The sequence below is a fragment of the Ustilaginoidea virens genome, chromosome 3 (assembly GCF_000687475.1).
Source record: "Ustilaginoidea virens chromosome 3, complete sequence".
Taxonomy (NCBI): Eukaryota; Fungi; Ascomycota; class Sordariomycetes; order Hypocreales; family Clavicipitaceae; genus Ustilaginoidea; species Ustilaginoidea virens.
In genome coordinates, this window is record NC_057318.1 from 5,568,888 (window position 1) to 5,583,829 (window position 14,942).

Below are 14,942 nucleotides of genomic sequence, written 5' to 3' on the forward strand. Positions count from 1 at the left end.
TTTTCAACGTTGGCAAAATAAAACGGGGCGTTGGCAGCCGGCAGACGGAGGGTTTTGCAAAATCACTTCTGACGCCCGAGGATAGTCATTGCCGGCAGGTCAAAGCGAGCGATTGCGTCTGGTTGGAAAGCGCCTGCTTTATCCCGCTCTCGTGCTTGAGCGCCGCGAGCCAAAGAAGTCGTGTGGGATTATTTATCATCGTCTGGCTGCTTGCCCTTCAAGTGTTTGTAACGTGAAGCAACCAACCACGAGGCTCGGCTTACTACTGGCAAGCCCCGCCCGTCTTATGCACCCCCTTGGTCACTCCCTCCTTTCATCCACATTCGGGTTCTTATCTAGACTTATCATCGAATCACTCCGAGGTCTCCATTGAACACGTAGTCTACTTTTCAGCAGACGCATCGTCCGCGCAAGCAACAACAACTCCATGCGTTGGCTGCGCTGTATGGGGTACGCGGGATATGGGGTACATGGCGTGCAGGGGGTAAATGGCGAATGGCGAATGGCAAATGGCAAATGGCAAATGGAAGGGCAGGAGACGCACGGCTGCGCCACGCATACCAGACCCAATGGGTAGTCCTTGGCAGTCCGTAGTGGTCCGTAGTGGTTCGTAGTGGTCCGTACCCAGAGGTTCTGTAGCAGCCAGCAGCATGCCTGCCATTGACGTGACAACGTTCCCGTCCACCTCGCTCGGAATCTATACATCCCAACCGACAAATCGTGGTTCACGTTGATGATGCAATGTTTTGTGGCTGGGCTCCATTTCCCCCGGAATTTCCAACTCGACAACCTGGCATGTGATTGTGCGCCAAAACTGGTTCCGGCCATGGGCGGTCAGGTCGGTGGCAATCTGGCTCTCGGTACTCCGTACTCCGTACAAGTAGCAGGAAGTACGTGCAAGGTTAGGTAGCAGGTACTGCACTGCGCAAATCAGTTCCGCAAAGGGGTGGCGTGGCGATTTGCGGGGCCAGGGCATCTTGCTGCAGACCTGGAAAACCGAGACCCCCCGTGCTCGGTCCCAGTCATCAGTGTAACCCCCAGGGGCCTCTGTGCTGGACGCGGCAGCCCGGGACGGTAATTACGGCTTTGCTCCCCGTGCTCTAGCGAGCTGGGCCTCCCTGTAGCGGGTTTCAGTTGCTTGTTGCGTACTCCGTAGGTAGGTAGGTACATACATAGCATAGCCATGTACGGAGGAATGCGCTGTGAATCGTACCTTCCGCGTCCTATTACGAAGTCCGACCCACCACTTTCCTAACAAGTTTGGTTGGCTTGTCGAGTCACACGGGCACAGACAAGCGACGAGGTGTCTCAGAAACGCAGAGAGGGGGGGTTGGAATGATGATGATGATGATGAAGATGAAGATGAAGAAGAAATCGACGGGTTGGTTCCCGATAACGCTCTTCTTCATGGCAAGATTCTGAAGCCACCCTGACGACACTACACAACACTGGCTGGCCGAGTTGGTCTCGACCCGTTACATTGTGAGCAACTCTCTACCCAAGGAAGGTGCGTCCGATACGTCCTTGCCTTGTTTGGGAGGTAGGTAACCGTGTCGAGGTCTGTCATCTCGTGTGACGATTATATCGGGGCACCCGAGTTGCATTTCGCTAAGCGCTGTACAAGACGAGACAAGTTGAAGTCTATCGAGTCCTCCAATTAACTTCCCCAGACTTGGCTTACATGGTAGGCAGACCAGGCGTTTCGAGCAAGAAAGAAAAGAAACGAAGGAGAGGGAGAGAGCTTTGTTACACCGAGACGGCTAGGTGCTTGTCGTCAATGCAAGTCCGTGCCAGACACTGCGTATTTTCCTCCTTCCTTTCTTCCCTTCCCTTTCTTGTATTCTCCTCGTCCTACTCTCTATCTCTTTCTCTCTCCCTCCCCCACCCCTCTCCCTCTCTCTCTTCCTTGCTCTCTTTTGTTCCCTTGAGTTTACTTGGTTGCCACAAACCCAATCTAAACAAAACCACAAGGAAGCCCCTTGTCGCCAGTAACCGCAAACTCTTCGCAAAACTCAAGCTCAAGCCTCGCCGCCTGCAACAGCAGGGCTAGGAATTGGAGTCAGCCCGCAGATGGCGCTCCTCCCCGGTCTTGATTTTTTTTTGTGCTCATTGCTAATAAAACATATGTTTGGAGCATGTCTGGTGGGGATAGCTTGCATTGTCCAACTTTGCGGCTTCCGAGACTAGCTGCCGTAGCCGCGGCGCGACGATTCGTGCTTTACCGCCAGTACGATATGCGTAATCCGTGCAAAGAGACCGAAATCTTGATCCGGCTCTTGGCTAGCTTCACATGAACTTCTGCTGCTCGCGTCACGGGCTTATCAACTTCAGACCAGCCCCTCCCAAGCTTCAGATTTCTTTGCCGCTCCTGTTTGTTTGCATTCTATGTAAAATCTCCTTGCCGGTGACTAATCTTTACCTGCAGAAGCCAGGGATTTTCACCTGCTAGGCTGATGCGCGACTCCGCGGCCTGCCCAGGTTCTCCCCAGTCCTACAAGGTCCAGTGAGATGTGCGGCATACATACCAGCAGATGGGCCGAGCCAGGGGGGGGGAGTCCTTATTCAAGACATGAACCTTTCGTTGATGGGCCCAAAGGAGGCTGTGTGGGGGAGTCGGGCTTTCATACCCTCCCTTCCTCCCTGTGGTTCCAGAATGGGCTGACTGCGTCTGAATGAGGAGGCTTTCTACTCCACATTTATTCCTGGCGAGACATACAAAGGCATCAAGGTAGAATAAATCGCAAACTAATACTTTGCCGGAGACCAGATCTTCTTGAAAAGAATACGGGGGCTCTTCTGTGTCAAGGCGGCAATCTAAAAGCACAATTACCACCAGTCGGACAAATGAGACAAAACATGTCTTTTTCTTGGGACATTTATTACCTGCTGACGTCTTTATTGGCTACCTACAGTATGTACCTCCTATCTATCTGTTCCTGGGCGTTCACGACGGTATCGTTTCCCGACAACAAGCGCCGAATTTTCGGACCAGCCCATTCCAGCCAACGCAGCAGGATGAACAAGTATGCCGAATCGGGTTATCTTGGCCCAAACAAAGATTTGCGGATTGCGTATAGATTGTTCCGCACATGCGTACCTAGTCCACCCTCGTTTGCATTAGTCGCATTCGCATTCTTTAGTCTCACCCGATATCCTTCAACTCACCTAACTTGGGGTTCAGGAATGCATCAGCGAGGCCGCCCAATTTGCGACATGGTGGGCAATGTTGTGTGGTGGCGAGTTTATCGCCGAGGGGCCATTCCCTAGGATCCACGCCTGGCTGGCTAGTTACCGCTTTCTTACAAGGCTGGGCTGGCCTCGGCGCCCGTCGGCCGCCGAACGCCGCGGTACCGCCCTCTCCACAGACAATGAAGGAGCCGACTACCCGAGTTCTGGCACGGAGTGGTAGGTATCGAGGTAGGTCACGAATGCGATGCGTTTGCCGTTGGGTTTTTTTTTTTTTTTTTTTTTTTTTTTTTTTTTTTTTTTTTCTTTTTCGCTTGTTCGCCTTTGTCCAAGGTTGGGTGGGTGCCCTGATTCTGTCTGTACTGGCTTGACCGGTACGTGGCTCAAGCCAAGGCAGACCTCGAGAGACGGCCATCGAAATAGGTCAAGCCTGTCAAGCCTGTCTGTCACGCCTCTCAAGCCTCGTCGATGGACAACAGATCTACTGCGTAACACCCGCGGCTGAATGCTTTCCCCTGCCCCCGCATTCCCTGCTCCGGAGTCCAGACCCCAGGTACCGCGCTGCAGAGCGCTGGGGAAGAAGATCCCCCGTGGATCAACAACAGGGGTCAACTCCGCCGTCGTCCCCGCCGTCGGCTTGGAAGCGCTTTTATGGAGCCAATAACTTGCTCACTGCTTTCCTTGCGTGCACCCCCGTGCAGTGCAGTGCAGTGCAGTGCAGTGCAATGCAGGGGGAGAGGGTGCTGCAACCTTTTGAGGCCGGCTTCTGCAGGTACCGCTGGATCGCCGGTTTTTTTTTTTTTTTTTTTTTTTTTTTTTTTGAAGACGCCCGCCTGCCTGTCTATCCTGCCAATTGCAGAACTGCTTTTCCAGCGTCAAAGGCGTCAAAAGGGTCATTTCGTCTCAGCGACCCATCCCTGTGGTGGTTTCGAGGCATGATTTCTGCTGCAGACACTCTCCCGGTGGCAGCATCCGAGGCGCATCATCCCCTTGTGCAAACCGATTCAACCCTTTTCGCATCTACAATGAACCCACTCGCCACGTTGGCAGCCGTGGAGTGACCTGATACGCTTTGTTGTTGCTGGACCCTGGCGCCCAGGTTCCCAAGTACACAGTACCTCGCACGTCTTTACCAGCCAGGCATTGAGGATGAAAACTTTTACCCCGGACTCGGCGCCGAATCGGCTGTCAGGTTCGGAAGTAGCTAATGGATCAAACTACTCGGCATAGAGTAGCTGTATTCAGGAAACAAGAGCAACCAGTTGGATCGCCGTGCTTACCGCTTAGGCTTACACTTATAAGCTCATGGCGCAACAAGCAAGCGGACACTTGCACCAAACTGTGACGCCAAACAAGGTGCGGCTTTATTGGGCTTTGCATCTTGCAGGTGGTCAGATACCTAGGCACCTACCTAGGTTAGGTAGATAGAGAAGTACCATGGCGTGCCACCCTCGATTCTGGTGACAGGTTAATCGGTTGGTTGTCTATCAGTCGCAAGACAGCTCAAAACAATCATCCAGCGGTCAATAACGCGCCTACCAGGTAGGTACCTACGTAGGTACCAGGTACCCAAGGTACGGAGTAGTGGCCAAGTATCTCTCACCTTGGATTCCCGGACCGACTTGGACGACGCGGTCGCACCTGCATTTGGAGTACGTGGGTTGGATGAAACGTCGAGAGAATACGCAACGAATAAGAAGACCATTGTAGCAAGTGTATTCCTGACTCGTGGGAGGCGCGGCAACGCGCTGTCCGCAAACTCATGGTAGCATCGACAATGGCGGGATTGCCAGTGTTTTGTTGAAGTTTGCGTGCACGCATAGAGCGTTAACCTGAAGGTTGAGCTGTCGAGGTATTCTGTACGGAGTATTCCAGGGGGGGGGGGGAAACAAGAGGGAGGGAAAAAAAAAAAAAAAACCCCCCCCCGAATAAAGAGGAGCACGTGACGACGCGACTAAGCCAAGATCCCCAATTTCGCGATCCGCCAGACGGCACCCAGGCGTCGATTTGCTTCGCTTTCTTCCACCTTGGCAGGAACCCATGGATGTGGGAAATGGATTATCATTCCATCCATGGACACGACTTATGCAGCTTTGATGCGCCAGGGACGCGTATGCCTTTTTTTCCCGAGCCTATCAAGCCCAAATCAAGAATGCTCGGGGGTCAACGTACTGACACGATTGGTAGATCGACTTCCAACGGTACAGGCATCACAAGCCCTGGACGGGCTGCAGGATGGCAGCGGCCTGTACATCTCCACTGGCTTGGAAGAGCTAGATGCAGCCCTTGCGGCTCCGTCTCCCTCGGCATGCCACGACGCAGCTTCCCCCGGTGGCGTCAAGAGAGGCCAGGTGACAGAGATATGGGGGCCGCCCGGCACGGGCAAGACAGCCATTGCGTGAGCTCAGACAGATGATTGCGTGCGGCCGTGTCAAAAACGAGGGACTGACGCGGGCGGAACAGACTGCAGCTGGCTATAAGCTCGATCCGCAACGCAAGCAATGTCGTATGGATTGGTGGGTGTGTGTGTGTGCGTGTGTGTGTGGGAGGGAGAGCTGAGCGAACCCGCAGCAGGATGAAACTGACTTGCCCTCTTCTTGCCAGACTGTTTCCACGAGCTACAGGCTGCTCGCTTGCGACAAGTGCTGGCTTCAGCCCATGTTGCCGTCGATGATGCTGAGCAGGGCGACAGGCACTCGGGCCTGGCCTGCAGCAAGTTCCGCCAAGTTTCGTGCCTCAGCCTGCCGCACCTGATGGCCCTGTTATCGAGACCACACGCCAAGGTCATGCCGCACAGCGTCGCTCTTGTCGTCTTAAGCAATCCTTCCTCCTTGCTCAATTCCTGGCTTCCAAAGACGGCGGACGGGCACGCAGCGAGCCTGAAACCGAGCAAGGGTACGTTTACCAGGGCGCGTCTCCTCGTCGGCTCAGCAGCAGCACGGCAACGGGCAGTCTTCTTTCTGACAAACGGCGAGTTGGGATTTGGCAGGACCGGCAGCGTCGACGCGACGACGCCAGGGTCTGCAGTTCGTGATCAACGCGCTGCAGAAACTGGCAGCGGCCAGGAACTGCGCCGTCGTCGTGCTGACGCAGTGCGCCACCAGGATGCAGTCGGAACACGGTGCTGCTCTCGTGCCTGCGGTGAACGCGACGGTCTGGGACCACGGCGTGTCGACTCGCCTGGTCACGTTTAGGGACTGGGCACGAAGAGACGGCAAGCTCGTCGGCATCTTCCTGGCCGGGCTGCAGAAGCTGGACGGGACGCCGAGCCCGGAGACGCTGGATGGTGTTGCGGCATTTTGCGTGGATTCGGTACGTCACGGCCTTTGTTTCTGCTTTCTGCTTTCTGCTTTCTGCTTTCTGCTTTCTGCTTTCTGCTTTCTGCTTTCTGCTTTCTGCTTTCTGCTTTCTGCTTTCTGCTTTCTGCTTCCTGCTTCCTGCTTCCTGCTTCCTCGAGTGGGCGAATCTGTTTGGCAAATACTGAGAAAAAAATTGGGAAAAAAAAAAAGGCCGGCGTCGCAAAAGTGGATTATGATGCTGCGGACATCCCTGCAGGCCGTGGTGACGTGTTTCAGCACAAGAGAAAGCTGGGGCAGACCGACCTGGAGGTCCCCGACAGCGAAGAGGACGAGGACTACGGTTGGGCGGGAGACGACGAGGCGAATCTTCCGGCACCGCCTCCTCAGTGGCAGGGCAGCGAGGATGTACTTCTTGGCCAGGAACTGGGCCAGAGCGACGATGACGATGGCAGGGACTACGGAGACGGCGGCAGGGACTACGAGGACGACGGCAGGGACTACGAGGACGGCGGCAGCGACTACAAAGACGGCGGCAGGGACTGCGAGGGCGGCGGCAGCGACTACAAAGACGGCGGCAGGGACTGCGAGGGCGGCGGCAGCGACTACAAAGACGGCGGCAGGGACTGCGAGGACGACGACGGCGACAGCATGAGCTCTGCAGAAGGGAATCAATGAAGAAACGGGGCGTTGAAGCACTGGGGCAGTTTGGGGCTTGAGCCCCAGGTTTATGATGGAGTTGATGCAGGCTTACTACTAGCCCGTGCTTCTGGAAGCCCGGAAGCCCGGAAGCCCAGAAGCCCGGAAGCCTGGAAACCCGGAAGCCTTGGAAGAAGAATTCTCTGCGTTGATAGGCTGCGGCAGGTACCTGCCCCTGGCCTGCCCCATAGGTACCGGGGCTCTTAGACCAGCAAAGTCCCCGGGGCTCTCCATCAAGGCAGTCAATTCATCCCCCCCCCCGGCGAGGACGCTCTCACTCATAGACGCAGCCAGGAGAATGTCCGACATGCCCTCCCACCTCGTCGAATACCCAACCGTCCAAGCACCTGGTCTCGCTCGATCCTGCCGACCCGGGCTGTTGTCAGGATGCCGGAAGTCTACCCGCCAGCTCCCGTCGAGGGACTTGGACGCCGGGCGCCCCGCAGGTACTCGCATCGCTTGGCAGGGGGAGGAGGCCCGTGCGCATGTACAGAGGTACTGCTGCTGCTGCTGAATACGACTTGGCATGCGGCATGGAGAAAAAAAAACGTCAACGTCCAACGTACGTACGTGTGTGTTTTGCTCCACGTTTTTTTTTTTTTTTTTTTTTTTTTTTTTTTTTTTTGGTTTTTCCCCGCTCCGCCCTGATCCGTCCGTCCTCCGCAATGGCATGTGAAATGTGAAATCAGGGGGGTGGGTTTTTCCGCTGCGACGTATGTATATTCGACGCCGCGATGAATCCGAGTGCAGCTGCAGCCCGCCCCTACCACCCCAGCGCTCACCCAACGCTCACCCTCTCCCCGGCGCGAATCTTTTCTTTTCTTTCTTTCTTTCTTTGTTTTTTTTATTCTTTCTGTGCATCTTCTTCGTCTTCTTCTTCCTCCCCCGGGCGCCGCTGTTCCACTCGAGGTCGTGCGCCCGCGCCTCCGCACGCGGCCACCGTCCGGATGGAGCAGCAAACGTTTAATTAAAAAGATTTTTTGCTGGCGAGGGTGGAAATGAAACTTGAGGCGGTCTGGCTTTGTCTGGCTTTGGCTCCTCCCCCCCCGCCCTCCAACAACCCCCGGGGTATAGGGTACGTGGGCTGCGGGGCTTGCGGGTCAGACTTTGGACTACTTTTCCTCTCCGATTTGGCCCGAGCTCCCGCTGCTGTCAAATAGGTAGGAGACGTGCACTAGGATGGGGTGGTCTGTGGTCTGTGGTCTGTGCGCTGCGGGCAACGTACCGAGTACCAGGAACCTCCCAACTTTCCAAGTCGTCAAGTCAGCCACCAGTCTGCAGCAGCTTGACCACGTACTTGCGTGACTTGCCAAGTCGAGTTGCTACCGGTCCTGGGCCTCGCGGTTCCATCCTCACGTCCGACCAAAGAGAGGGGGGGGGGGGTGTGCGAGTTGTCAAGCGGTAGCCACGGCTGGGCGCGGCTACGCCATGCTCCCCGCGAAATTCCAGGACCAGGGCGCCACGCCGCCGAGGTACCTACATGTAACCCGAGGGTACAGGTCAACCGACCTGTGTCCCCCCCTTGTCATCCGACCCCCCCATAATAACTTAACTGACCTGACCATTGCTGTGGGCTATACTCTTAATATAATTGGTTTATTAGGGAATAGTGGGTCAGGTCACTTTATATAGAAAACTATATGGAGAAGTACTTTCTCTGATATTTTACTAGGTTCTTAGGTAGGGGTACCTAGTAAAAGAAATTAAAGAAGTCACTTTCTTTAGAAAATATAAGGAGAAGTATTTTCTCTACTGTTTTATTAGGCTCTTACGTAAGGGTACCTAGTAAAAATATTAAAGAAGTCACTTTATATAGAAAATAATATAGGAAAGTACTTTCTCTACTATTTCTTAGGTTCTATAGTGAGGGTACCTAGTAAAAGAAGTTAAAAAAGTCACTTTCTATAGAAATATATATATAAAAATACCTCTCTTTCTATCCCTAGTAGATACCTAGGTATTAGGTACTTAGTAGAAATATAAGAAGTCACTTTATATAGAAAAATATATATAAAGGTACTTTCTCTACGTATAGTACCTAAGGACCTAGGTACCTACCTAATAAAAGAAAAGAAGTCACTTTCTATAGAAAAGTCTATATAAAGGTACTTTATCTACTTTTAATATTAGGTTCTTAGGTAGGGATACCTAGTAAAAATATAAGGGAAGTCACTTACTATGGAAAAATATATATAAAGATACTTATAGTCTAGTGGCTACTATAGATTAAAGGATCTACTACTATTTATTAGCGTATCTCTATAATAGGAAAGAGCATTGGTCAGGTCTGTTAAGTTATTATGGGGGGGTCGAATGACTAGGGGGGGGCATAGGTCGGTTGATATGTAGTCTCATGTAACCCAAGACCAGACAGGATCGGGCATTCCGCAAGCTCCGCGGGGCCCGTGGTAGGTCCTGCTCAACGTATGTACCGAGTAAACCCTTGACTCTGCTCGATTTGGCGTGACGGGCACAAAAGAACGTCCGGCCAAGGTGGATGGGGATGGCTTGGAGGGCAGCAAAGCGAGGATTCATCATCATCATCATCATCATCATCACATGCTTAAAACCTATCGAGCGGCAGCGGCCCCGATGCTCGAGCGCCCAGAGGGAGGAAAGAAAAAACAAAAACAGGAAGAAAACAGGGGAAACAGGGCAAAACGGGGACAAAAACACCCCAACAGCCTTCTAGCGTTTACAACATCACAAGCTCGCATCTGCCGTCAATCATCAAAGAGGCTGGCGTGCTAGCGGCTTCTTTGCGCATGCCGCCGGTGGCAGGCAACAAGGAAACGGAGCGCGCCACGCGATAGGAAAGTATCCAAGAGCGTGCTTGCGTTAGCCAGCCTTGTCTTGTCTGTCTGGGGAAAGATGGCCGGGGGTGCCGCGATGCGTCCTTCATCCTGGATCCGTGCGTGCGTGCGTTGCTGCCCTGTTGTTGCCTGGAGTCTTGGACGGTTGGGGGGGTTCGGCTCGGGAATCGAGACTCGGCCATTGTTTTCTTTCTCTTGCCGTCGATTCTCCTGGAGTGCCAGCTGGCGCAATCTGCTGTCGTGTGTCATGTCTCCCGGTCATTTTCCCGCTCTTTCGGTTTCTTCAGCTCGCTCGCTGCTCACTGCGAAGCGATGCAAGTGGCAACGACCACGATGACGAGCTCGGCCGGGGATGAGACGACGTCGGCCATGCCATGTCTTGTCATATGCCCGTGTCGGGTCGCAGCAGGTTACAGCAAAGTGTTGTTTGTTGTTACGTCTCACGAGCGAACGCTGATTCAAGCTGGCAATGCCGCGAATACAAACGTTGGCTGCCTGATAATCCAGGATTCCAGGTGTAGCCTGCGCAGACGGGAGCTCCGCGTACTGGATGAATAATGAGTGCCACGAGCCGTGTCGGCGCTGGACGGACCAGACCATCCATCCCCTCATCTTCATCTCCTTGTCGGGAAATGCGCGTCTCTGATCATGGCCTGGTCCTGGTCCGGCTCGGTTCACTCCACATTGAGCAGTGAGTTGGCCAGCCTATTTCTTCGAAGGGGGGGGTTCTTGAGGCCACTTTTATGATGGCCCCGGACGCCGAGGAGCAGGAATCGTGCCTCTAGGGTAGCCGAGCTCCGGGAGGTTCGGCGTGGCCAACGTCTCGCAGCGTCACGCAGCGTCTCGCAGCTCCCGCGTGGCAAGTTGCAACGTCCAGGCAGAACCCCGATGCAGGCCCGCTCCTTTTCCACCTGCCGAGCAGGCTTCCTGTTTCTCGCCCCCTCCCTTTCCCTGTCTCGCCGTCCGAGCTGAACGGATGAGGTGCGGCGTCGCAGACGACTCGCACCGAAAAGAACACCACCACGAGGGCCTTGGGGTCCGTCCCATCGGCCGCGAAAGCAGAGCAAGACGGGCAAAGAAGATGCCGCCACCACGGGCAAAAAGCCACAGCATGCGACCATCCAAAGCGAAAAGGGGCGTCGATGAAGATAACTTCTGTGATTTCAAGCCCAAGTCCAAGTCCAAGTCTCTGGTGGCCCTCGGCAGGGTGCAAGTTGCTTCACGTAAGCACCGATTGGCCAATGACAGCCGACCAGGCCCCTTCCAAGCAAAAAGCTCCAGCAAAACGGGCAAATGATTTCCGAGCTGCTATCGCAAAGAGTCGAGCGAGAGAGACTCGGGAATCGGGACTCGCGAGAGACTCTTTGGAGCATTTGTCTTGGGCATCCCCCGGGAGTGACTCGCTCGCGTCGTCGTCCTCGTCGTCCTCGTCGTCCTCGTCGTCATCGTCATCGTCATCACACATGGGTCGACGTGCGAAGTGAATGCTCCAGCCAAAAAAAATAAAGCGAAAAAAAAAAAAAAAAGAAAAAAAAAAGGAAAAAGGAAGGGACAAACGAAAAGAAACGGAAACACGGGAGACAGAGGGGAAGCAGACAAGGTCAGGCCTCAAGATTCCGCCGCATAACCCGCCCGTCACCATCCAGTCGGGAAAGAAGCCATCTCGACGAACGTGGCACGGCTCAGCTCCCTGGGGGCCCGGGGAGCATTGCCTTGTCGCAGTAAGTGATCAATCGTTTCCGCCCCTTCAGTCCACGAGTTTGTTGAGCCGAGCCGTCCGTCCCCAGGTGAATGTTTCCTGGCGCGGAAAGAGCCATTCATCCGTCACCGCAAACAATCTCGATGCTGCCCTTCAGAATCCCGACGACTTGCTCACGCAGCCCAGCCATGACGCCTGACTTGGGGGGCGGTCTCTGAACGTCCACCACCCACGCTCGTAGAGGCCAACCACCGTGCTCCGTGCTTTTTCCAACGCTCACCTCTCCAACAGGGCAAAGCCGCCATGTCCGTCGAGCATGCAAATGGAAGCACCGCTGCCCCGGCAGAAGAGACCAAGAAGCCTCCCTTTTCATGGCTGTAAGTGGACGCGGGGACGCTTGGCGAGGACGCGGGACGAGGACCACGCAGCTAACCCCCCCTCGTCTTTCCTCTTCCCGCCGCAGACAACCGCACCCCATCTTCGTCATCCTTCTTGTCGGGCCTGACGAGAAGCCGTTTGGGATCCAGAAGGACTTCTTGTGCCATCGATCCGAGTTCTACGGCAGGTACTTTGCCGAGCAAGGCGCCGACGAGGCCGTGGAACACGTCGTCAGGCTGGCCGACACCACGCCGGAAACGTTTGGGCTGGCGCAGAGCTACCTGTTTACCGGGGACGTGGTCGTCCCGCGAGACGAGGCCGTCCCGCCGTACGAGTCGCTCGTGGGGCTCTGGAGCCTGGGCCACAGGCTTGGCATCGACGGGCTCTGCGAAAAGACCCTCGAGGCCATGGCCGAGTGCCGCAGGCGGACGGAGCGCATCCCCTCGACGCCCCTGCTGGTGCGCGTGTGGAGGGACACGCCCGAGGGCTCGTCGATCCGGACGCTTCTGCTGTCCTGGGCCGCCGAGTACATGAGGTCGTCGGCTGCTCGGGCCGAGTTTGCCAAGTCCCTGCCGCAGGAGGTGCTCAGCGAGCTGGTGGTGGCCATGAGCTCGTTTGAGACAGCAGCGCAGCCGAGGCCGTCCGACTCCGAGTCCCCGTCGCGCAGCCTCGCGCCAGACGTGCCGAGGAAGAATGTGCACTACCTGGACAACCTGAGCGACGACGACAACGACGAGGACGAGGACGAGGACAACGAGGACGACGACGGCAACGACGACGGCAACGACGACAAAGGTCCCAGCATCATGAGGAAGAACCGCCGGCTGAGCGGCCCGCCCACCCTCGCGGCAAGGGGCCAGGAGCCGACGCTGGGCCGTAAAGGACAGATGACGCCTCTCCCCAAGCTGCAGAAACGAAGGGCCGGTGCTGCTTGCGTCGATGGACGCACTTTCACGGCAGCGCAGAAGCTTGACTTTTGCTCCGATCTGCTATCCAGGATGCTATCAGGTCCAGGTGAGGCAGGGCACCAACGCAGCCAATACACGGACACGTACAGCCCTTCAGCCTGGCTTTTTCTTTGTTCTTTCTCCCCTTTTCCTCCCTCATCGTCATCATCATCGTCATCATCTTCCTCCCCGTTCCTTTTCTGCATCTAACTCAAAGTCGTGTCGGAAACAGGCTTCTGGACAAGATTAGTAGGGCCATTCAGGGATCCGGTCGAGCCATCCGAGGACGGCGTGCCCGACTACCTGGACAAGGTCAAGAAGCCCATGGACCTCAGCACCATGAAGAGCAAAATGGACCGGCGGGAATACACGGGCGAGGAAGACTTTCTGGCCGACATGCGCCAGATTTTCGAAAACTGCTTCACCTACTGGAAGAGAGGCGACCCGATGTGGCTCGCGGGCGAAAAGCTACAAAAGACGTTTGAGGAAAAGTTTTTGCACATGAACAAATGGATTTCCAAGATGGGCGGCGACGAGGGCGAGTAAACCAGGCCCTTTCTCTTGCTCTCTCTCCTCTCTCTGTCTCTCTCTATTTTTTTCCCCACCTCTTTGGCGTCATCTGCGTGACGCTTGAACTTGGTCAAGTCTGTGCAAGTCGAATGAGCGGGCTGATTAGGGGGATGGAATGCCCCCCCTCATGACCGGGCTATATCAAGATGCGGGTTGGCGGAGGAAGCATAGCATTGTCCAGCGCGGGATGTAACCGCATTGTTTTGGTGGCGCTAATGCGCATGCAAAGAAGCCTTTGAAGACGGCAGCTGCAAGTATAATGTATATACCCGGTAGTCTGAGGCTACTCTTTTCTTTGCCCCTATAACGAGAAATCATTTCTTTCCCCATTCAAGTCAACTGGCGACTGAATAGAAGCTCGTTCCGGCCCTTGCTCAAGAAGCAAAGAGTCGACGAGTGCGCAAGAACAGGGGACGGAAGAAGCTGCGGCCGGTATGACTGACTGCTCGTTGCGTCCTGTCGCAAGGATGGGCTCGTGCTTCGTCCTGCGCGCGCAATCTGTCCTATTCTTGTCGGCTTTCTTTTGCTGGCTTTATTTGTCTCTTGTCTTTGCTTTTGCCTTGCTCATCCGCCCCTGGCGAACCCCCAACGGGGCGCCGACTGGCAGCATCATCGTGACCATCGAGGAGCAAAGCAAGGATCAAGGATCCCTAGCGCACGGCCACTAAGGGAGAAGATCAAGGTTGGGACAGGGGACCAAGACCACTTGCGGCATCTGGAAGAGCCAGCTTGGCAGCAAGCTCGGGAGGGCGGTGGCTGCGCCGACTCTCCCTCGGAGCAAGTCGTTTGCTGCTCAGTGCCTGTCCGTGGACAGCGCCAGCGCCTGTGTCGGTGGCCTTTGCGCGCAGCCACGGACGAGAACCAGGGCGCGAGGCAGGCGAGTCAGTTTGTCCGGTGCTGGGCTGCTGTGGGCTGGGCATTGATCCATGTTGTCCGCTGCCAGGGCGCCGCAAGGGGGGCCTTGCTCGTCCTCGGCAACAACACGGGGTTGTGTCGTTTGCATCGTGCAGGGCCCATTGACTCCGCCAAAGCGGATTGTTGGCGCCGACGCCGGGACTAGCATGTTGCCCCTGCCAGTGCCCTGACGTGCCGATCGATTTGATGGTGTTGAGCTGTTGCGAGCGAGCCCGTGAGCCCCGTGGTTGAGCTTGAGCTTGAGCTTGGCTGGGGTCCAAAGGCGATGGATGATGCTGCGACAATGGCGCCAAGGTCCCAGCGAGGCCCCGACGGGAAAAGGCGCGAGCGCAACGGCCCCATTGTCTGCGCGTTATGCGCCTGGGGGAGACGGACCCCTCCGGCGCGGAAATGCAAGCAATTAGGGTGAAAAAAAAAAAAAAAAAAAAAAAAAAAAGAG

General features: G+C 55.4%; 2 protein-coding genes across 2 annotated transcripts; both read left to right on the forward strand.

The window, feature by feature from the left end:
• Window positions 1-5,230: 5,230 nt before the first annotated feature.
• UV8b_04414 (uncharacterized protein) lies at window positions 5,231-7,160 on the forward strand (the record flags this gene model as incomplete). The annotated part of the gene is made up of 6 exons (XM_043141912.1): window positions 5,231-5,297; window positions 5,374-5,584; window positions 5,650-5,702; window positions 5,791-6,081; window positions 6,176-6,498; window positions 6,696-7,160. 6 exons carry the CDS (start codon window positions 5,231-5,233, stop codon window positions 7,158-7,160), a joined length of 1,410 nt encoding a protein of 469 aa, XP_042997846.1.
• Window positions 7,161-11,996: 4,836 nt separating this feature from the next.
• Window positions 11,997-13,564, forward strand: UV8b_04415 (uncharacterized protein; the record flags this gene model as incomplete). Its single annotated transcript, XM_043141913.1, has 3 exons — window positions 11,997-12,070; window positions 12,157-13,085; window positions 13,251-13,564. The coding sequence occupies 3 exons, from the start codon at window positions 11,997-11,999 to the stop codon at window positions 13,562-13,564; spliced, it is 1,317 nt and encodes a 438-aa protein (XP_042997847.1).
• Window positions 13,565-14,942: the final 1,378 nt, after the last annotated feature.